The 24,060-nt window shown below is 34.6% G+C and overlaps 1 protein-coding gene and 1 non-coding gene across 2 annotated transcripts; both read right to left on the bottom strand.

Moving 5' to 3' along the window:
• Positions 1-1,940: 1,940 nt before the first annotated feature.
• LOC107945774 (zinc finger protein CONSTANS-LIKE 2) lies at positions 1,941-3,947 on the bottom strand. The gene is made up of 2 exons (XM_016879898.2): positions 2,881-3,947; positions 1,941-2,394 (listed from the first exon to the last, which is right to left on the bottom strand). The coding sequence occupies exons 1-2, from the start codon at positions 3,649-3,651 to the stop codon at positions 2,041-2,043; spliced, it is 1,125 nt and encodes a 374-aa protein (XP_016735387.2). The 5' UTR covers positions 3,652-3,947; the 3' UTR covers positions 1,941-2,040.
• Positions 3,948-16,751: 12,804 nt separating this feature from the next.
• LOC121224777 (small nucleolar RNA R71) lies at positions 16,752-16,858 on the bottom strand. Its single transcript, XR_005922522.1, has one exon. It is a non-coding gene; the product is annotated as a small nucleolar RNA R71 (small nucleolar RNA).
• Between the last annotated feature and the right edge of the window lie 7,202 nt (positions 16,859-24,060).

Genomic DNA, 24,060 nt, shown 5'->3' with positions numbered 1-24,060 from the left:
ACTTCGCTTGTGTCTTAACAATTGTTTAGCTTAACAAAAGCATTAACCACTATGGTTAATCATAAAATTAGAGTTTAATATTTTAACCCAAATATATGGGTCAAAGTCTAAAATCAAATGAACCAATTTAAGGTATCAATGTTTTTTTAATAGCAATTAAATCTTGTCCACTCATTCTGTTCTTGATGGGCATAGTAACATTAAAATTGATCATATATAATGATCATCGTTTTATCTAATAAGGTTACACATATATAATTTAAAACCTCCATTTTTAATGGTTTATGTAACAAAATGGAAAAAGGTCTAAGAGAGAAATCAATTTATTATATTGTTTTTGGTCAAATTCAATGGCCAACTCCAATTCAGATAATTTTATATATTTATTAGATTCTATAAACTATTATTCATACCATATTTATACAATATTAGGTTTCTCTTAAAGTTAATTCGAGATCTCTAAATAAACAATAAAGAATCTATGCATAAATGAGTGAAGGCGAAGCAATGTTGCTGAATGTATGACAAAGCAGAAAATGATATCTTGAAAGGCCTGAGGATCATTTATAGCTTGTGAAAATAGTAAGCTTGATCGGGGACCGAACTTTTGAGGTATTAAACAATGACCTCCACAAACTTTTCCACTTTGCATGGCTCAACTTTGATCCTGTACATCTTTTCCTTTGTAAAAAAGTGCAAAGTGCAGTCTGCTTTTTTCATCTTTTTTGTTTCCCTTTTTAAGGTTTTACTGTCAGTGTACACTTCACTGGCAAATTATCCCCATTATCTTTTCTTTTTCTAATCTTGTGTTAAAACATGGAAGCAATGTCTTACCTGTTAATGAACCGAAGAGTACTAATGGTGTAGCACTAGTTCAACATAGAAAAATCATTATTGGAAAATTTAGCAGTTCTAAGACATCATCTTCAGTTTTCTTTGATGCAGATATTTTGGCATATATTTTCACCATATGAATATCTTTGGTGGCATAATCTTTTTGGACCAATAAAGCATGAAACTACAGCCAATGCTTGCTGGATATAGAAATTGACGAAGATAATGTGACTTGAAGTAATAGAATATAAGCATGCTCAAATTAGAATACTACAAGTCGTATGCTGAGAGGGTACCACCTGTTTAAGGTGAAGTGATAGCTCTCTTGACAATATTGTATGTTGTTTTGCATGTGGCTAAACTTTGTTTCCTTTACGCATCCCTAGGGAAGTGATACAAATGAGAGCCTACCTTTCTTTCGTTGAGTAGCTGCTTGACATCATGTAGTTAAGGCATAGATAGAACTAGTGTTGATTGAAATGCTTACTTTATGTACAAAATAAATGATGCTCAATGAATGGCGTTGCAGAAATAGATGCTTCAATCTCTTGGATCGAAAAGGACCCTAGACCCTACCCTGATGGATGGATTAAATGATATTATTCAAGTTTTCTTTAGGCATTGATGAGCTTAAAACATGAGTAGAATATGGTTCTTGCCTTATGGGAATAGCAGTGGGTATATGTTGCTTTCATTCCAATATTCACTTATATTTCTGTCTCTCTCAATGTTCTAACCCTTTTTTTTGTATGTGATTTCACTCAATGCTGCTTTTTCTTTTGTGGCAGCAATAATCTTGTGCTTTTCTAGGTGGTGCACAAGGGAATCTTCAAAATGGGGCTAGCCAGAATTTTATTATTGGATCCTCTTAACATTCACCGCCTCCAAATTTGCTCTTTTCTTTTCTTAAAGGTAAGTATAGTAGGCCATCCCATTCAGCATGGCAAGTCTTTGATGCTTTCTTTCTTTCCTTGAAACTATAGCAAAACATGGAAGAGTAAGAATTAAAGAATGGATATCTGTAATTGCAAAGAATTAAATTCCAAAATTATAGATATACATGCAATTACAAGATAGCAGTAGCATGATTTAGACAATAAAAAAGATCACTAAACATATCTATCTAATTGATTCAGACCAATTATATTAAGAAAGATACAGTATCAGCATTAGAGCTTTACTACTAACTCCATTTCTTGCTGTACTTTAAAAAGAAGGTACAATGCCATATCCAGTTATTACTGTTGTGGAGAACATCTGATCCACTTCAACTTCCACGTCGGTTCTCTTGGCAAACCGACCCTTGATCCGAGGTCTCATTTCTGCATATGCCTTTCTTGAAGCATACCTTATTGTCTTTTCAAACTTTCTTGTCTTCTTCTTCTCTCTATATCTCAGGACTCTGGCCTCCCTTTCCATTGGTGCAAGTTGGGTTGGCATCTGAGTCGGTGGTCCAGAGAAGAGGTCAATTGTACCTTTAGGCGGCCTTGGGTGGGAGATTGAGATATCACTCATTGTTGATTCCGGCACAATGCCGACGTCCACAGAGGAAAGGGATACCTAACATGGTTCAGGGAGTAAGAAACATATCATTCGACTCTGAGTTGAAACCGAAAATCAAACCATTTATCAATATCATATTTTGACAAACATAGGAAAAACCAACCTCCAAACTTTCTTTTTTCTTGTTTTAATGTCTTTTCATGCTACAAAGCAAAAGCTGTCTAGTTGTAGGACTTGTTACAGTTTTGAGTTAGAAAATTTACTAGTCTTGGTAGACCTTCTTAGCTTGAGAAAGTGAACATGAAAAGATAGATTCTACAAATTTCAGATTCTTGAAATTCTTTTGCTTTTGTGTTTCAACGGGAAAAGCAAAACGGGGTTTTCTTTATAAGCGTCCCCAATAATTTTATTGTTGACACTTGACAGTTGGATTAAAAGAGAATTGGAGTACAATATAAATGTATAAAGAACTTGGAATAGAAATCAAATTCTATGTTTAAAAACTGAACCACTTGGTATAAAATTGTTGGGAGTATAGCTTACAGTGCGAGTAATGGAACCATTGTAGCTGTATGCAGCTTTTGAGGCATCGTAATCCAGGCCATACTGAAAATTCTGGTGTTGCTGCTGCTGCTGCTGAAAGTGATCTTTTGCTTCTCCAGATTGAACTGGCACAACGCTATCACCACCATAACTCTTGTGCGGAACACCGTAATGTTGTTGTTGATGCTGATCTGTGAATTGATTCTCCACGCTTGAATTGTATTCTACGAGGTCCAGATAGTCGTCAACCTCCCCAGCAAGCATGAACCCGTTATTCTGGTTGGTGCTATTTTTCCCAGGATTCAGCAGTAACCATGAAGCTGCCTCATCCTCATCCTCGGCAATTGTCTCGTCTCCGTTTGTGCACATAAAACCATCTTCAGTTTCAGTCGCCGATGCCATTTTTCGACAGCCATGGTCAGTGGGCAAGGGGTCATATAGACATCCTGAAATTGGAAGAATGGGGACACGCTGGTGGCGACGAGCAAGCGGATTGGCGGAATGGATTTCGGCATCACAAGTAGTGCATAAGGATGCAGCGTCTGCCTTGCACAACAGGGCAGCAGGGGCACGCTCACATACCTCGCACACCCATACGCGTTCATGGCGCGAGGCGACCCGGTTCGCAGCATGCACTCGGGCATCACATCCAGCACAGAGGTACGCCGAGTCGGCTCGACAGTACACTGTGCAAGCTGCGGAGCGGCATGTGTCGCAGATACGCGCCCAATCGTTTCCACCACCAGCATCACTAATCTCTTCTTTCAACATCTCGTACACTTTAGCTCTCAAAAGCTCAAACTAACTAGGAGTGTATTAGCACAGCACATTGAAGTGAGGAAGGGAGGGTCTTAACTGTATGGAAAACCCCAAGTGGGAGAAGAGAATCCTGGTACAGACACATGGCAGCAACCTAGTGGCTGCTAAAAGTTGTTGCATTATCTTGTGGTTAGCTTAGTTTTGGTGTTAGAAAAAAAAAAAAAGGAGATTGTACGCACACATCTCTGATTTGGCTTAGTTTTGTCGCATTATCTTCCTTTTTTTTTTTTTTTTTAGCTTAGTGAACCCACACATCTCTGCATTGGCTTTTGGAATAATAAGTAGATGAAAAGGATGGTACGTACTCGCCATTTTAGCTGATGACACTTTGCAATCAACCATGACTTCTGGCCCCACTCTTCAGCTGCTAAGATTCGGTTTTGACACGAGTCTGCGGACCTATGTTCCTTGGCATGTGACCACGACTCTTTATGTCTAATTTCATCCTTAATATTTACACTATCCTTTCTTTTTTTTACTGTTTCATTTTTCCTTGTCATATTATTGTTAATTTTTTAAAAAAAATGAAAAAACTCTTTATCTTAAAGTTTTGAATGTTTCCAATTTTATATATTAAATTTAGTTGATAAATTTATTAATTTTATTTTTTTAAGTGAAAGGGTGATATTGTACAATTTTTTTAGAATTAAGACTAAATTGGCACAATAGATTAAATCGCCAACTCCTTTAGGTTCAATCCTTAGAATACTCTAGTGTTCATTGTAACACTATAGTTGTTACAACTGGCCTGTACGCTTGCAGTAAAGTCGTACTTTAAATTTTTTTTATAAAATCATTTGTTTTACGCACACGCGTGAACGTGGTCAAGTTGTTGATGCCGTTGCCGGGGAGTCCGTGTAAGATTTGGTGATTTTTGTTTAATTATTGCATGCTCGTTAGGGATATAATTAGCAAAAATTAAGTCTATTGGTACAACAATTTTTTTTATGGTTTTCTTGGTTTTGTTTTGTTGATTGTTGACTAATAGTCATGTTTAATGGTAACTATAGGTGGCCTGAAGGATCGTTCGTGTCTGATGCGGATGGCACTTCAACACTTAGCTAGGATGATTACGGCCCCTATGAGAGGCAAGGATATGATCCTTCTTATTATTTGTATAGTTATGCTTGTCTGGTGAAAATCGACAACCAAGGATGGGAAGGAAGCCACTCGACGTACGACCCATACAACCCGTATTCTTCGTATTCTTACGAGAATAGAGGTGTGTATTGGGAAGAGCCTAATGAAGATCACTACAAAAACACTTAGAGTAGCGCATTTGAGGATGGCATGTCTAAGTGCCAAGAAAATTTGAAAACCATATAAAATCAATTGGACCTCATGTTAGAAGCCGTCAAACGCCATGTTAGGAAGAGTGCTCCGGTGGACTAGTGTGTCGAGCCAAACATTGTTGAAGTTGAGGAGGAGGCCTCCTAAACAGTTGTTGAACCACATAACTTGAAGGTCGGTTCTCAACAAGAGATAGAGATTGGAGAATTGAGTGAAGTATTGGGCGTTATTAGAGAAATCTCTGACTTTATGAAGTAAGTGTAGAGGAGCCGCCACACTGCTCGGATGTTTTAGAAGAAATCCTACGATAAGAACTAGTCGAGGAAGTTCTCTAACAAAGGTATATTCAAATAGAGGTAGAGAACTCAAAACAAGTTGAGTTTGTGATCTCAAAATTGATGATTCATTAAAAGGTGAAATGGAGTGGTTCAATTTCAGTAAGAATTGACTCGAAGTGTACATATCGACACAACCTAAGTCAAGGCAGGTTTGATATGTTCATTTTCTGAAAAAGGTCCTTATCAACCCAAAGATGAACAAGAAAAGGGTCAAATTCTTGAGGACTTCATGGAAATTCCACTTCGAGGGCATGAAGTATTACTGAAGAGCAATTTTAAATTTAAACTTATTTTGTAAGTAATTAAACTTATTCAAGCCGAGACTCTATTTACTTTTATTTAGTTTAGAATTAAAATTTGTTGCATGTTTAAATTTAGAATTTTGTAGGTTTAATTTTTATGTAAATGGGAGTTAGGTTGAAAATTTGAGAATTTTTGGGGTATATTATAGTGGATCGCGATACCCATGGTTCAATATCGCGATACCACAAACAGTTTTGAAGGGAGGCCAAAACACATTTCGATATTGCGAAACCGACCTTCTAGTATTGTGATATCCCAAACATTTTCAAATTTAAGTTTTAGCTTGAAAACGTGATACCCTTTTTAAAACCTAACACTCAACTTAAAACCCTAATTTGACTTAGTTTCAAGTCCTAAACTCCCTACTTAGTTAGGCTATTTTTTTTTGTTTTTGTTTATTTTGTTATTTGCATTTGTTTTCTTTTGTGTGTTGTTTCTTTTTTCTATGCAAGTCACTCAACTGAAGATTACACAAGAATTTCGAGCTTAAATGTGAAGGTGGACGACCCGATCTAGTTTGATGCTCCTTCTAGGGAAGTCTGGTAACCTCTTAATCTTTTGTATTTGGCTACACATTGAGGACAATGTATAATTTAAGTGTAAGGAGGATGCACATTATTTTATTTTGCTTTGTTTTTATGCGTGTTTGGCATGTTTACGGATTTTATGCCATTTTTAAAAAATTTTCGAAAATATTTTCCTTTTATTTCTTTGATTTTTGTTATTGTGCTTGAACATGAAGTGATTGACATTGGTGGATTGTGGCATGATATTGTGTGTTAAGTATTTTGAATGTATAAATTTTAATTGACGTTTGATGAATTCTTTGCTTTGTGAATAAATTGTTTAGTTCAATTGATTACATTGAATAATAGGATAAAGGTAGTTGAAAATTTATTTGTTTTATCCAAATGATCAATAAGAATGAAAATAGGTGTATACATGTAACACCCCAAATTCGGTCTAAACGTTATGACCGAATCTGGCGATGTCACATTGTAACACCCCTTACCCATATTTGATGTCGGAATAGGGTACGAGGCATTACCAGAACACATACACTTATAAACATGTTAAACCGAGTTATAAAGTTTCATTCAAATTTAAACTCTTCAAATTTTTAACATGCTTTTATAAATCTTCACGTTATAACTTCAAAATACTATATTTGTAACAAATAGGGTTTCTAAGACCCAATACATACTCATGCAATTCAATACTTCATTTCCATTTCATCTAATTCACGATTCTCATGTTCACGATTCAATTCAATTTCTCAATCCAATATACATTTCAATACCACAATAATTCATTTAATTCAAATCATATCATTTGCAATTTCCATTTAATTCACGTACAATTCAATTTTATTAAGTTCAATACTTATACATATTTATTGTTTAACTTAACGTCCCCTTTTTGCATCATTTTACACTTCAAGCATGAACCTAGTATTTCATTTCCTTTTCACTCCCGTTTCCTATGCATATCACACAAGATAAAAACATTACACTCAACCATAGTCGCAAGCTAGTCTTTTTGAAGACTAACCACATGATAAACCATTTTAATAAAGATTACAAACTTTAAATCTTACCACCCTTTTATGATCACAAGCATATTTCCATCTAGACATTTACCATATCAATGCATAATTTTATAAATTTAATGTGGCGTAATCCAACCACAACTTGGCCAAAGCCTAAGCATACACACCAGACATGCTAGCCAAATAAACATATAGTATAAGCATTATACGCATGGATAAACACCACATTTATTTATGTATCAAACTTATCAACATGAGTTAATTCATAAACCATTTCTGACATTGCTACATACCAAATCATATACCAAGTATACCACATACACATACTATGAAACTTTATTTTCTCACATGAACTTTAACTATAACTAATAATGTACAATTATAAACATAATTTCTTTTCAATCGTTTATCGATTATAATCGAGCATATGACCAATTATACACAAATCATTCATATGTTCTTCCAATTTTCCTCCTCCTCTCCATTCTACATCTTTAACGTGTATAACGCACTTAAACAACATTAACTACAACTTTACTATTCACCCACATGTATATTCAAAGTTGTCTATTCGAGTTAGAGGCACTAAATTATTTTTACCTGGAGCTACAAAACTCCAAATTAAGATCCATAAATTTTCTCCAAAACTAGATTCACATATCTTCTTACCATAAAATTTTCATAATTTTTGGTTTATCCAAATAGTACATTTTATTCTTTAAATTTTCCCCTATTTCACTACTCGATAGTTCTGACCTCTTTTCACTAAAAATTAATTATCTCATTATACAGAATTCGGATATTGTTTCTGTTTGTTTCTATTGAAAACATATTCACTGAGGATTCTAAACATATAAACTTTATCCCATAATTATTTTTTTAAAATGTTTGACAATTTTTCAAATTCAGAACAGGGGATTCCGAACTCATTCTGACTCTGTCTAACTAAACTTCAAATATCTCAAAATATATAACTCTTTTTCTTGCTCTGTTTCTTTTATGTGAAAATAAACTCATTAATATTCAATTTCATATATTATTCAGCCTTTAATTCAATCTACACCATTTTTGGTGATTTTTCGAAGTCACACAACTGTTGCTGTCTAAACTGTTTTATTGCTAAATATACTCTTTCATAATTTCACTTTTTCACTTTCAATCACAATTCAATTCAAAATTCACTTTTCTATTTCTAAGTCGATATTAAATTCAATTCCCCACCTATATTGATTATGCAATTACACTTAGTCAATTTCCCGATGAACACTTCAGAATAATAACAGATACTCGGTGGATTCAGCACATAGCAACCACCTTATTAATCAATGATGTCCGGTGGAATCAGCACATAGCAACCACTTTACTAATCAATGGTGTTCAGTTCACATAGTAGCCTACACATGTGACTACACATGTGACCATTACCATTCGATACACGTAGTAGCCTACACATAGTACTACACATGTGATCGAAACTATCCGGTACGCATAGTAGCCTGTACATAGTACTACACATGCGACCTATCATTCCGGTACACGTAGTAGCCTGCACATAGTACTACACACGTGACCATCACTTTCACTTTTACATAGTGACCTATACACAATCTGTGCCACACATGTGATCATTTCTGTAACAGCCCGATTCTGGGCGTAGTCGGAATAGTGGTTTCGGGACCACAAATCCGACGAGGGAAAATATTATTGTCATTATATTTTTATGGTCTAAAATTTCACGGAAAAATTTCATAAAAATTTCGTTCGAAAATTTTGACGTTTGGGCACTCAATTTAGTCAAAAAGACTAAATTGTAAAAAGTGCAAAAGTTGAGTTCTACATGTTAGAAGTGTCTAATTGTTATGAAATTATAAATTGGGGGTCCTTATATGGTAATTATACCATTAGTTAATTGATGGACAAAAATAGATATAAGAAATGGGTGAAATAGATTTTTTTAATGGGGGTATTTTAGTCATTTAGTAATAAAAAGAATTAAAAGGGGAAAAAGATGGCAAAATGTGCTCATCTTCTTCATGGTGAACGAAATCAGTAAGGGGGAAGCCATAGTTAGGGTTTTTAAGCTTCCAAGCTTAATAGTAAGTGATTTCAAGCCCCGTTTTTAATGTTTTTTTACTTTTGTGGAGTCCTGGTAGCTTAATTTAGCTTATTCTAGCAATAATTCATGTTAGAGTTCATATTTGGAAAAATATCCATAGGTGAAATGTGTTTATTTTTCTGTTTTATGGTAGAATATGAAGCTAGAAATTATGTTAAACTACTTTTACTAAGCGATTTTAAGCGAAAACGGGTAAATTGACATAATCGGTAAAAATAATTAATGTTCAAAAGTGTGTTAGAGTGATAATTTGATATTGTCATAGAAGGGAAAAATGTTCAGCATGTCATAAAACATAAGAATAAGAGATGAAATTTAATTTCTGAGCTTGGGGACAAAAGTGTAAATATGCAAAAGTTTGGGGGCAAAATTGAAATTTTTCAAAAAGTTGGGGGAGGACTATTTTAATAAATTTGAACATTTATTGAGTTAAATTTGCTATTATAGATCAAGAAAGACGAGAAGATAATCTTAAACAGGGAAAAGAGAAGGTCGTGGAGTAAATTGCAAAATTACGATATTTTGCACCGAGGTAAGTAAACATGTGAATTAATGCATTATTTTGATATTATTAAATATATGTTGAGATTTAATTGAACATAGAATAAATACTTGGTATAGATACTAAAAATGTGGTTAAGTTGGGAAAGGTGGTAAAGTGTTGAAAAACACGGTTTTCGGTTGAACACTCGGAATAGGTCGGAGTACATTGAATATAAAGGGGGTTGCTAAGTGCTGATTCCCCCAAGGGGTTGCTAAGTGTTGATTCCACGAATCATTGGTGGTTGCTAAGTGCTGATTCCACCGTATTTTAAATGTGAAGGGGGTTGCTAAGTGCTGATCCCACCGTATCTTAAATGTGAAAGGGGTTGCTAAGTGCTGATTCCCCGAATCACTGGTGGTTGCTAAGTGCTGAATCCACCGATAACGGACAACATTCCGAGTGTTCAACAGGGGAAAATCGGAAAGGTGAATATATATAAGGTGGATGAGAATATGTGAGGGATATTGGGTTTGATACTTAATCAACCCATGTGTGAGGTGGAAGGAAACATCAAACCTACAAAAGAGCAAATTTAAATACAAAACTGTTGTGAACAACAACAGTTAGGAAACTTTGAAAAATCACTATAAATGGTGGAAAATAAATTAAAACTTGAGTAATATATGAAATTGAAGCTGAATGAGTCTATTTTCATATGAAATAAAAAGGGGAAGCAAAAGAGTTGTATATTTGGGGATATTTGAATTTTATTGAGACAGGGTTGAACTAATTTCGAAATCCCCTGTTCCAATTTTGGAAAATCACCAAAAATTGTAAAAAAATAATTATGCCTTGGAATTTACATGCTTGTATTCCTTAATGAGTCTATTTTTAATATAAATAAGCGACAACATTTTTTGAATTTTTTTACAGGGAGATAAGTAAATTTTAGTAAGGAGAGGTCAGAACTGTCAGGCAGTGAAACAATGGAAGGTTTAAAGAATAAACTGTACTAATTGGATAAATAAAAAATTTTTAAAATTTTATGGTGGAAAGTTATATGAGTATATTTTGGGGAAAATTTACAGAACTTAATTTGGAGCCCTGTAGCTCCAGATAAAAATAAATTGGCGACTATGACACAGAAAAACAGCTTGCTGGAAATTGAGCAAACAATGAAATTTATGTGTGATAAAAATTATGTCACTATGTAATCTTGTGAAAAATTTATTTACTTGTCATATGTTTACTTACTAAGCTATATGCTTACTCGTTTGTATTTTCGCCTGATTATAGTGACATAAGCCAGTTCGAAACTTGGACGAAGTCAAAAAATCATCCATACTATCATCAACTTTTTGGGTATTTTGACAATCAACACTTTTGAAACATGGCATGTATAGATGACTTTATGTAATGTGGTATAAATATGTATATATAGTATTGTTCGGTTTAATAGGTTGGTGTTTATTAATGGATAAATTGTGTATAAAAATATATATCTGCAATTGGTTGAAATGTTGAAATCGTTTGAAATTGTGTTTTGAAAACTTGCAGGGGATTTTATGTAAAAATAAGCAGAAATGCTGCCAAAATTTTTTTATAAAAAAAAATTTAGTAATGCCTCATACTCTATTCCGTTAAGGAATACGGGTAAGGGGTGTTACAATTTCTATCATTTCATTCGTATCCCTTTTTATTCTAAAGGTTTATTCGAGAATTTTTCACTTTTTATCACTTTTCTTTTTATCGATTTAATTTCTCGTCTTTCTTGATTTATATCAATAAATCTAACTTATATAACCTTCACACTATTCATTCCAGTCCAAAAATCATACTTTGGAAAAATTACATTTTTGCCCCTAAAGTTTCACAAAATTACGATTTTGCCCCTAGGCTCGTAAAATAATTTTTATTCACTTTCCTTGCATTTTAGGCCTAGATGAACCATTTTCATAACTATAGCAGTCCACAATACTCACTTATTCACATACTTGTGACATATTTTATAACTTTTACAAATTAATCCTTTTAGGCATTTTCATCGAAAATTACTTAGTACAAATCATTTATCACACTCCATACATTCATATTCTTCCATAAAACATTAAAATACATGCATATCATTCATGGGTAAATTTTTAAACACAAACCCTAGTTCAAAACAATGGTAAAAATAGGTAAATCTTGTTACGAGGATTTTGTCCATGCAATTTTTGGCCTAGGGGTTGAATATGGACAAAAATTGCTTTTAATTTTGTTTTTAATTCATTTTAATAACTAAATGACCAAAATGCCCTTAATGAAAAGCTTTGGAAACATGCCCAACCATACCCATTTTTGTCCACCAACTTAACCAATGGTATAATTACCATATAAATACCACCAATTTAAAATTTCATAACAATTGGACACCTCTAACTTATAGAACTCAACTTTTGCACTTTTTACAATTTAGTCCTTTTAACTAAATTGAGTGCCCAAACGTCAAAATTTTCGAACGAAATTTTCACGAAATCATTTTGTGAAATCGTAGACCATAAAAATATAATGAAAATAATTTTTTTCTCGTCGAATTTGTGGTCTCGAAACCATTATTCCGACTAGCCCCAAATTCGGGCTGTTACAATACATGCATGATTTAGAAATTGTCATTATTCATTGAGATAAGTAGAAACATATTTTAGTTTGGCATTTGTTGAAATGCAATGGTATGACCTAAGGTATTGTTTGTGTAGCCTAGAGCCTAAAGGACCAACCTTGGATGCTACATTATCCCTAGTTCCCGAATTTGAGCATTACATTGTCCTCTCTTGATGAGCCTTTATGTATGAAACCTTGAGCAGAAATTGAGTTTGAAACTCAACCCTTCACAGTCCCTAAACCTTATATTGCGCTATCAAATGGATGTCAAACCATGGACATCGAGTAGGAACATTGCGGAGGTTTCTCACAAAATTTACTTGAGTGACTGGTGAAGAGAGGTTAATTTAGCTTGCAAGTGATTCTTATTAAAAATTATGCATAAAAATAAACAAAAATCTGAAAGAAAGAAAATATAGTGAGGATCAAAAGCATTGCGAGAGAAAAAACCAAAAAAATGAAAAATATGCTCAAAATAAGAAAAAGAAAATAACATAACATTAATGGCTCAAAATAATAGTGCACAAAAAGAGATAATATCAACCAATCTCTTCCACATTGTTGGAGAGATAAGGAATGTGAGAGAAGGAGAGATAAGGAAGGTGGTAGAATGAGAGATAAGGCGGTAAGATGAAACGATCACATTTGTTGGGAATTGAGAACAATGTCCTGTGCTATATTGTTCATAGTGCTTGAACTATTTTGAGATGACCTTTCTTTAAATCCGTACCAACCTAAGCCTCAGAACGTTACAAGCCACTAAGTCCTATGTGACTTTAGCGTCTCCTTTTACAAACTGAAACTTGTGGAAACTTAATGTAAATGAATAAGTTGATTTCTTTCATACATAGATACATCATATCTTTATTTCTTATTGTGATGGAATAATGTATAAAAATTTAATTTTTATAAACTGCCTCTACTTTTGTTTTCTCTATAACTTTTTGAACTAAGACTATTTAATCTCAAACCTATGAGTTTACAATGCATCAATTAGGATTTGTACAATAAAAGAAATTAGTTCATAATGCATGTCCTTTCATAAAATGTCAAATAAATTCATTGTTTAAGGGTCGTCTTTCTTTTTGCATGTTTTGTGTGTTTACTTGAGAACAAACAAAGAATTAAGTGTGGGGGATTTGATCTGCCACAAATTGATATGTCAAATTAGGCATCGTTTGTAACTTAACGAGCTTATTTTCAAGTGTTTTTAATGTCTTTTTAGTAGTTTTACGTAATTTTATTTTTTACAAATAGATTTGTGAAATCGCGTCTTTTTCCTCATTTTTGATCCAAAATGGCCAATTGTGCCATTCGGGACCCTAATGTGTGTTTGAGTGTCGTAAGGACATGTAGGTGCCCCAAATGGAGTGAAATTCAAGCCACAAGTAGTGGTATTGCAATATCAGAGCTAGGGTATCGTAATACCATCGACAGTATCGAAATGGAGAAGATTTGGGACCAAGATACAAGCGTATCGTGATACCTACCTTGTGACAACTCCCGTTGTGTATTCTGACTAGGGTATCACAATATCCCTATTGTGTGGAGAAAAAAATGATATTAGGGGCAGAGTTTGTCCACCCAAAGCACTAATCAAAAGCCAGCATCCAATGGCACTTTAGGAAACATTTTGAGGTCAAAATCAACTATTAAAAACCACTTTTGGCTGAGAAAAAGAAAGGAATGTTGTAGTTTAGGTTTAGAAAGCTTTTTAGTTTGGGTTTTCTTTTCCACAGCTTAGGGTTTACTTTTCCTGCACAATTTCTTGTTCTTTTTAATGTTAATGGTAGTTAGCTAGATTAGTTATTACTGTAGCTAGATTTATTTACAAATTTAATCTTTTTCCCTTTCTTGTAATGAAATTTTCATCTTTAAGTTTGATGCATTTTAGTTCCTTTTATGTTTAATCTTTAACCTAGATTAGATGCTTCATTTATCTTTCTTTCAAGTTTTAAAGAGTAAAAATTTTAACTTTTATGTTTTCCTTAGGGTTTATGTTCATGGATGTTAAAGTTTTGATTTTTATGTTTGTTTACTCAGTTTTTAACATGGATAACTAAACTCTAAAGGAGGTTGGTTAATAGAGATGTGGGTAAGTTAATTTTTATCTGAGGGACTATATTGCAATAAATTAGATTAATTGAATGAACCTAAAAACTTAGGATTGACGACCCTAAAGGAACATCTAGCCAAGTGAAACTGAGAGGAGATCTTGTTGGGCATCAATTCATTAGTCCCATGTTAATAGGTGAGATTGAGAGATAGTCCAGACTAATTTGTCTAACTTGGTAAAATTGAGACTGGGAGGTAAAATTGAGTCATTTTGGGAGTTCAAACAATTTAGGACCTTAGTTCAAAGATTAATGAACCACATCAAAGTTAACCAACACACGATTATTAGTTATTTGTGAATTTTTAGTACTTTTAAAATCTTTACAATTAGTCCTTAGGATAGTTAATTAAGAAATTAGTGTTAAATTTCTTTGTTTATGCTTTGTCGTACTTTTGAATAGGAATTGCTAAATCACCAACTCATTTGGGTTCGATCCTTGGAACACTATAAATATTACAACTGACTTGTACGCTTGCAGTAAATTCACACTTTAAAATTGTTTTATAAAATCATTTATTTTAAGCACATGTGTGAACACGGTCATGGGCTGGACACACGGAAAAACATAATTTTTAGGCTTTTTGATCATTCTAAAGTCTATAAATACCAAATAGAAGAAGAGATATGAGAGCCATCAGAGATTATTGAAGAAAACAACTCGAAGAACACCATTAGAGCCAACTCTAAAGTAGATTTCCATCAAGATCGAAGACCTCCTTTTAAATTCTTTTGAAGTTTTTATGAGTTTCTTTATTTCTTGTGGTTATTCTAACTTTAAGATGTTTTTATTCAGAATTATGAACTAATTCTATTATTTAATTTCTATTTTATGCAATAAATACGTGATTCTTATTTTCAGTTATGTGTGCTTATCTCTTGTTTTAATATTTCCAAGATATTAATTCATGTTTAATGTGCTTAATTCAGTGGGGGAAAAGTCCCTGTTTAAGAGTAAATCTAGCATAATTGAGTGGGGTTGCATGCAATCCTAAAAATAGGACGACATAAATCTATCGGATTAAAGTCAAATCTAATAAGGGAATCCATAAATTGAGTTAATGCGACGATAGGGGTTTTAATTAGAAAGAGATTTCAATTAAGCAACCTAGAGTCAGTTGTTCTTACTCTCGAAAGAGATATTAGCATAATTTAGGAATTTCTACGAATCAAGATACCAAGTGAATAAATCATTTAGCTCAGATTCATAATAATAGGTGAAGTCTAGGTGGATTCTTTCCTAAGTATTCTCTCTCTCATTGGTTATCTTTCAGCTATTTTCTTGATTTATTTTCTGTTGAGTTTTTAGTTAGATTAATTTAGTAATTTTAGTTTAAAACCAATCACTCCAATTTGTCGGCTAAATAATAGGAAAACGGTAATTACTAATACTTTTAGTTCTCGTGGATACGATATCTCTACTTACTATAACAATACTATTCATCGATAGGTGCACTTGTCTTCGTCATATTTTTAGTTAGTTTCGTGAGACATCAAGTTTTTGGCGTCGTTCCCCGGGGACTAAAATATTAGAAACACTTTCTTTTTATTAATTTAGCTATTTTTTATTTTATTTTATCTGTTTATAATTTAATTTTTACATTCTAATTTTTCTTTTATTTGCTTCTGGCAGGTTCTTTTAATTTATTACTAGAAGAAACCCATTAGGACCATTACTTTTTGACAGCGAGATTGAAAGTACTGCTCGAAGAAGTTGTACAAAAGCAAGGCAGAGTCAACAGAATATAGTAGAAAAATAAGAGGACATCATTATTACTGAGGAGATGGGCGATAATCAGAATATTCAGCTACCTCCTACAGCTCCTGCAGCTCCTACAGGTCCTATTCCTCGTACTATGTACGATTATGCCAAGCCCACTCTAACTGGGGCTGAATCAAGTATTGTGTGACCCACCATTGCTGAAAATAATTTTGAATTGAAGCTGAACACTATTCAGATGGTACAATAGTATCTTCAGTTCGATGGTTTGCAAGATAAAGGTCTTAATACTCATTTGCCCAAATTTCTGGAAATTTGCGATACATTCAAGATTAATGGCACCACTGATGATGCCATTCGCTTACAATTGTTCCCATTCTTGCTGAGGTACAAAGCAAAACAATGGTTAAACTCTTGACCACGAGGTTTCACCACTACATAGGCTCAAATGACCGAGAAGTTTCTTCTGAAGTACTTCCCACTGGCTAAGATAGTTAAGTTGAAGAATGACAACTCTTCTTTCATGCATATTGATTTAGAGACGTTATATGATGCATGGGAAAGATACAATGACTTATTGAGAAGGTGCCCTCATCATGAGTTACCTTTATGGTTACAAACTTAGACCTTCTACAACGATTTGAATCCCTCAACTAGACAGTTAATCGATGCAGTAGTCAGTGGAACACTAAACAATAAAACATTCGAAGCAGCTTATGAGTTTATAGAGGAGATGCCACTAAATAATTATTAGTGGCAAGTCATGAGAACAAAACCGATGAAAGCAGCCGATGTTTTTAATCTATATGCAGTCATCATGTTATTGAACAGATAGAAGTTCTTAATAAGAAAATTAATGGTTTGTATTTGTCTACGCAGGTAAATCTGGTGATGCAATTCGATGCAATTAGAGGTGGAATGAATGTTTATCCTTCGGTCCTAACACAGAGAATGAACAAGTCAATTATATGGGTAACAATTCTAAACCTCAAAATAATCCTTATAGTAACAACTATAATGCAGGTTGGAGGAACCATCCCAATTTCTCTTGGGATGGTCAAGGAAATCAAAGAGCACAACCTCTTCTAAGCTTCCAACAACCTTATCAGCAAGAGAAAAAGCCGAACCTTAAGGAGATTTTGACAAAGTTTATCTCGGTGTTAGAAACCCATTTTCAAAACACTAAAGCATCACTGAAAAATTAGCAAGCGTCGATTCAGGGACTCGAAAATCAAATAGGTAAAGTTACTAAATTAATTTCGGAAAGACCACAAGGTAGCTTGCCTAGCAATACTGAAACTAACCCAAATGAGCAGCTTCACGCAATTACTGTTCGAGATGTGGAAGGGTTAGTTGAACTTGAACAAGAACCGAGGTAAGAAGATGTGGTGAACGAGGATAAGGTTAAGAAAGATAAGAAAGAACAAAAGCCGGTTGTTAAACAATATAAAACTCGAGTGTCGTATCCTAACGCATCGAAGAGAGACCACAGGAACAAATAATATGGTAAATTCCTTAAGCTTATTAAAAAAATACACATTAACTTATTGTTTGTTGAGGCTCTTTCGTAGATGCCAAATTATGTCAAATTCTTAAAAGAGCTATTGATAAATAAAAGGAAGATAGATGACTCATCGGCTGTGGAGATTAATGCAGTTTGCTCGGCCATTCTTCAAAATAAACTACCTAACAAACTAAAAAATTCAGGGAGTTTTACTATTCCTTATCTCATAGGTAGTTTAAATATTGATAATTCTTTGGCTGATTTAGGGGCTAGTATTAATGTCATGCCTTATAAAATGTTTAAACAACTAGGTCTTGGGAAACACAAACAAACTAGGATGAGTATTCAATTAATGAATGGAACCATTAGATATCCTAGGGGTATTATTGGATATGTGATTGTAAAAATTGATAAATTCATATTCCCCATTGACTTCGTTGTGTTAAACATGGATGAGGATAGTGAGGTACCTTTGATTTTAGGTCACCTCTTTTTAGCCACTGCTAGGATTATTATCAATGTTGGTACGGGTGAACTTGTGCTTCATGTGGGTGACGAAAAGATTATTCTCCAAGCACGTGATTCTCTAAGAATCTCTAGGGACCGAGATGATTTTAAATGTTCTATAAATGTTAGTAACCACATGGCTCAACCTTCTTTGCAGGATATCCCTCGTGGAAATATGATGGAGCTATGTTTTAGTCAATGTGATAGAAACAAAACAACTTATGAAGAGCGAATGGTGCAAATCGATGAACTAGATGAATGCCGAACACATGTCAAGAAGAAACTGAAAAAACAAGATGAAGAGCCAAAGCGATGTCATGATGAGCATGTCAATGGAATGAACCAATTTAAGGTTGGGGACAAAGTACTACTAGACAAAATGGATCCATGAATTGCCCTTTCGAAGCTCGAGTCAAACTAATCAAGCATATTTATGATACTGAATGTCTTCCCCTACGGTACAGTCGAGGCAACACATTTGGATTTCGGCACATTTAAGTTAAATGGTACTCGACTTAAACCTTATCTTGGTATTAAAGTGCTAATGAGAAAGACGAGCTTCGACTCCAAGAACCACCGTAACCGTGTGTATGCAAGGTAAAGTTGAGTTTAGACTCTAAATAAGCGCTTCTTGGGAGGCAACCCGAGTGTTTAACTTCTTCTAATTCTTTTAATTTAATTGCATGCTATTTTAAAATTAATAAAATTAATTAATTTAAATTAAAAAATATTTTTAACCCACACGGCCTGGACACATGCGCGTATCCCAGGTTGTGTACACGATGGGCTAATCGACAGTGAGTCACACGACCTGGCGACATAGCCGTGTGACACACATGGCTTGGAAACATAGATGTGTCTTAGGTCGTGTGCATAATTGAGCAAATGACAGAGAGTTAAATGGTGTGAAGACATGGCCGAGTAGGTCACAAGGCCTGGACGCATGGGCGTGTCCTAGGCCGTGTGAGTCCTGAGACTTAATTTTTCCAAATTTAATTGATCCATGGCCTAAGGTGATCCACATAACCTGGTGACACGGCCGTGTGGCACACACAACCTGGACACACAGGCGTGTCCAAGGTTATGTGAGTACTAGAGTAAATTTTTTAATTTTAATTTCAAGTCAATAAGTTACACGGGTAAGAGACACGGCCTATCACACAGGCGTGTGCGAGACTGTGTAGCATACACAGCCTCGACCCACATATATGTCCAAGGTCGTGTGAAGACTAGGCTTACATTTTGAATGACACACAGCCTGAGGGAGTGTTACACGGCCGTGTGACACGATTGTGTCACTCTTGTCACCCTTTTTAGCCCTCAAATCCTAATTTTCTTTGACTTTGTCTTCTTTCCCACCTCTTCCCCTAACCATCGGTCACTCAAGCTCTTTACAAAGCCCCATCACTAACTATCGTTCACCGTCACCGTCACCCTCCCACTCCATCACCCCTTCCTCATCTCCTTTCCCTTTTTTTTTCTTTTTCCTTCCTTTTCTCTTTTTCCCTTCCTTCCTTCTTCAACCCACCACCACCCACGCACGAGCCAACTGCCCCTTCCCCCTTGCCTAACCACCCCCATCGACCCCATTCCATCGTCACCTATCACTCCTCGTTATCCCTTCCTCCCTTCCTAAATGCTCGAGTCGTAACCCTCCCCTCCCCTCACCAACCCAACCCCCTTTTCTCTTTTTTACCCTCACCCTTCACAGACCCGACGCCACCATCACAACCACTACCCATGCACAAACTCGCGCAGACTGCCATGCCCACCACCCCATCGTAACTCCAACCACCGTCCCAATATCGATCCTCCCTATTTACCCTTTTTCCTTTTGCTTCATATTATTTTATTTATTATTATCATTATTATTTTGGCATTATCATTTATTGTTATTAAATTTATTATTTTTTGTTTTATTATTCCTTAGTTTTTATTTATTCATTTACTATGATTACTTTCATTGTTATTATTTTTAGTTCTAGTGGAATAATACTTATTTACTCATATTCTATTTATTTAGTATTATTATTTCCATTTATTATTTTATTATTTTATTACTTAGTATTATAGCTGTTATTGATTATTCCAATTTTATGATTATTTTTAGTATCGTTCATTATTGATTCTTTTTATTATTAGGTTTTGTTTCTTTCGGTACCATTTTTTCTAATTTTTGTTTATATTATGTTCAATGTCGATTTATTTATTCGTCAATTTGTTAAGGTTGACTTCGATTTTTATTGCATGAGTTATTGGATTGCACCTACTATGTTGATTCGTCCATTTGCTTCTTGGGATAATGATATTTGGTTCTTTTAGTTGATTATGTGATTGGCAGCTCTGCTGCAATATTGGTTAGTGCCGCAACCGGTGCTACATAAGGAGTGTAGGGATGGGTGAGTCGATTTAATCCCCACAGAAGTGTAGGGTTGGACAGGAGATGGAGTGCAGGGTTGGTATGGGTATTTATGCATTGCATATACTGATTCTGATATTGAGATGGGCTTAGGCCCAGATATATGTGATATGTGCCTTTTAATATAGGCTCAGGCCCAACCGAGGCTGATCGGGGCTAAGGCCCGCACTGATACTATTACTGTTAAGGGCTCAGGCCTAGACGGATTCTATTTCTTTAATATGGGGATTACACATTGAGTTTTCATAAACTCACCCCGTTTTTAACCTTTCTGGTAATCCCCAACGTTAGACGGTTTGGAGCTGTGAGAGACTCGGAGAGGGCCACACAACTGCACATGTTTTATTATGTTTTGCTCATTTACTTAAGAAATTTGAATTTGATTCAAGTTTTAATAAGGCCTCTATAATTTATGGATTTTAAATTTGGGTTTTGATATGATTGTGATTTATATCTCCTAGAAGTAGAACATGGTTTTCTAAAACAATAATAATTTTTTTAACACTACGTTTCCGCACCTCAATTTCTAAATATCATGTTTTCGTAAATCATTTGCTTTAAATTAAGCTTCCCCAACAATAAGGTTTTGAAGGTAATAACTTTTTAATAAACCTCGATTGAAAATAAACAAATGCAAACTAAGGTTTTATACAAGTTTTAAATGACAAGAAGTTTGAAATTTCAAGAAGGGTTGTAATGAAAACATGGTTTTCGAAAAATACTTCAATGTGACACGCCAGATTCGGGCCTAACTTCTAGGCCTGATTTGGGGTGTTACATAGACAACACGGCTAGTATGAGGGACTATCTACACAAACTAAGATTGAACCTCATATTGCACGACCAAGTTGCTGTGCAACCCTTCAACGTGAAGTAAGTGAACTTCAATTGTATGTGTAAACTCACTATTGCTGATCTAGGTTTTGATGTGTTATGTCCCTCAAGCAAGAAATGGGAAGAGTTTCAGCAAGAATAGAAACAATCCAACAATTTCTTCCTTCTCAAAGAGTCTAAGATGACTCGTTCTGCTTCTACCAAAGAAACCAATTAAAAAGAAGAAGATGATTCAAAGAACACCACTATCAATAACCAGCAAACTGAGGGACCAGAATAACTTTCTTGCTGTAATTATATATGTCCCCTTTTTCAATGATAAGAATTCAATTTTTTGGAACTTAACTTATTTCTAGATTTATTTTTCTTTATTGTTTTTCTTTTGATTCTTGTGATTATTTCATATTTTGTATTCAACTTAGAAATTTGTAGGTTCTTCTCCTTAAGTTATACTTTTCATAAGTATCAACCAATTGTACTTAACTATACAACACACAATATAACTTACTGACAATTCAAGAGGCATGGCCAAAATTTACATAACACGCATACAGTGGCTAACTTTCAAAATCTTATCGGCTAAATCGGAGCTTTAGTACCAATAAAATTATAACACCTCATACCCAACCCGATCGTCAGATCTATACTACATGGTGCTACACTTTATAACCAAAATTTAACTAGTACATTAAAAATACACATTCTGCCATTCTGGGTTAATGCAATTATCTGATTGACCACACCACATGACTTTATTTTGATTATGTAACCTTAATTTGAGATACTACCTCGTGAAGCCAGAATTCACATTTGCTAAACTTTGTGTACAACTGTTTTTCTCTCAAATTTTGTAGCACAATCCTCAAGTGTTGTGTATGCTCAGATTCTTTCTTGGAATAGATTAGTATATCATCGATAAACACAACCACAAATCTATCCAAATAAGATTGAAAAATTCGATTCATTAGATCCATAAAAGCAGCAGGGACATTAGTCAAGCTGAATGGCATTACCAAGAATTCATAATGATCGTATCGAGTTCTGAAAGCAGTCTTTGGCACATCACACTCTTTAACTTTCAACTGATAATACCTGGATCTAAGGTCTATCTTCAAAAATATCAGGGCATTTTTAATTAATCAAACAAATCATCAATACATGGAAAAAGGTAATTGTTTTTAATTGTGACTTTGTTCAACTGTCTCTAGTTTATACACAGTTTCAAAGAACCGTCTTTCTTTTTCACAAATAATACAGGTGCACCCCAATGAGACATGCTCGGTCTGATAAACCCTCGATCTAGTAACTCTTGCAACTATGCCTTTATCTTTTAATTCAACTGGTGCCATATGGTATGGTGTTACTGATATCGGAGCCGTTCCAGGAACTACAGCAATCACAAACTCAACTTCACGATCAGGTGGTAAATCCAATAATTCTTTAGAAAATACATTAGCAAACTCATTAACAACTGGTAACTGCTCTAGCTTCGATTCAAAATCTTGAGTATCAAGAATGTAGGCTAGAAATGCCTCATTACCTTTTCGCATCAATCTTTAGGCTGTGAAAGTTGAAATAATTTTAACAATATCCTTTGGATCCTCAGACTCAACGAAAATCACCTCTCCTATCTGACATTTAGATCAATCTGTTTCTGTCTACAATTTACTACGACATTATGTTTCGTTAACCAATCCATTCCCAGAATAACATTAAATTTCTGAAAAGGTAGTATCATCAAATCAGCAAGGAATTCACAGCCTTTCACTTTCAGTGGACATTTACGACACACTAAATTAACTATTACACTTTGGTCTAATGGATTAGTAACTTGAATATCATAATCGGTAGACTCAATAGACAATTTCAGTTCTGTTACTAATGTACTGCAAACATAAGAATGAGTAGACCCAGGGTCAATCAACACATCTGGAGCCATAGCTTCTTCTCTAGCTCGGATGGCATACGTACGTGCTGGCGTTCTAGCCTCTGACTGAGCAACATTATCTCTCATACTAGAACGAGCAGTTCCAGTGGCACTATTTTGGCTCGAACATCTACTTCTCTGGGAAGTAGCCACTTAATTTTCTTTTTGCTCTTCCTCTTTTTTTTTGTAATTGAGGACAGTTTCGTATAAAATGATCAGTTGCTCCACATTTGTAACAAGCCCCCATTTTACTTCTGCACTCACCAGGATGATATTTCCCACAATATTTACATTTGGGCTTAGGAGCATTCTGCACACTACCCACACTAGCAGTGGGTCTAATCAATATCCTATTATCAGGTTGAATTATCTTGTTTTTATTTGATCGCTTAGGCATTGAGGTAGCTTGACTGAAATCATCTCTAGAATTTTTAGCCGGCAATGCTAAGAATGATTTGGAGAAGATTCTTTTATAAGACTCTTTATTTCGTCTATTTCGTTGTATTTTCTTTTGTACACCTCTTTCATATTTTGTGCACGATCTGAAAGAACGACAAATTCTCATATTTCAGTACCCCCAATCATCATTCAGATCTCATCATTCAACCCTTCTT

Source organism: Gossypium hirsutum, chromosome D12 (genome assembly GCF_007990345.1).
Source record: "Gossypium hirsutum isolate 1008001.06 chromosome D12, Gossypium_hirsutum_v2.1, whole genome shotgun sequence".
NCBI lineage: Eukaryota > Viridiplantae > Streptophyta > Magnoliopsida > Malvales > Malvaceae > Gossypium > Gossypium hirsutum.
Note: the sequence above shows the minus strand (reverse complement) of the source record. Positions and strands in the feature narration are given on the sequence as shown.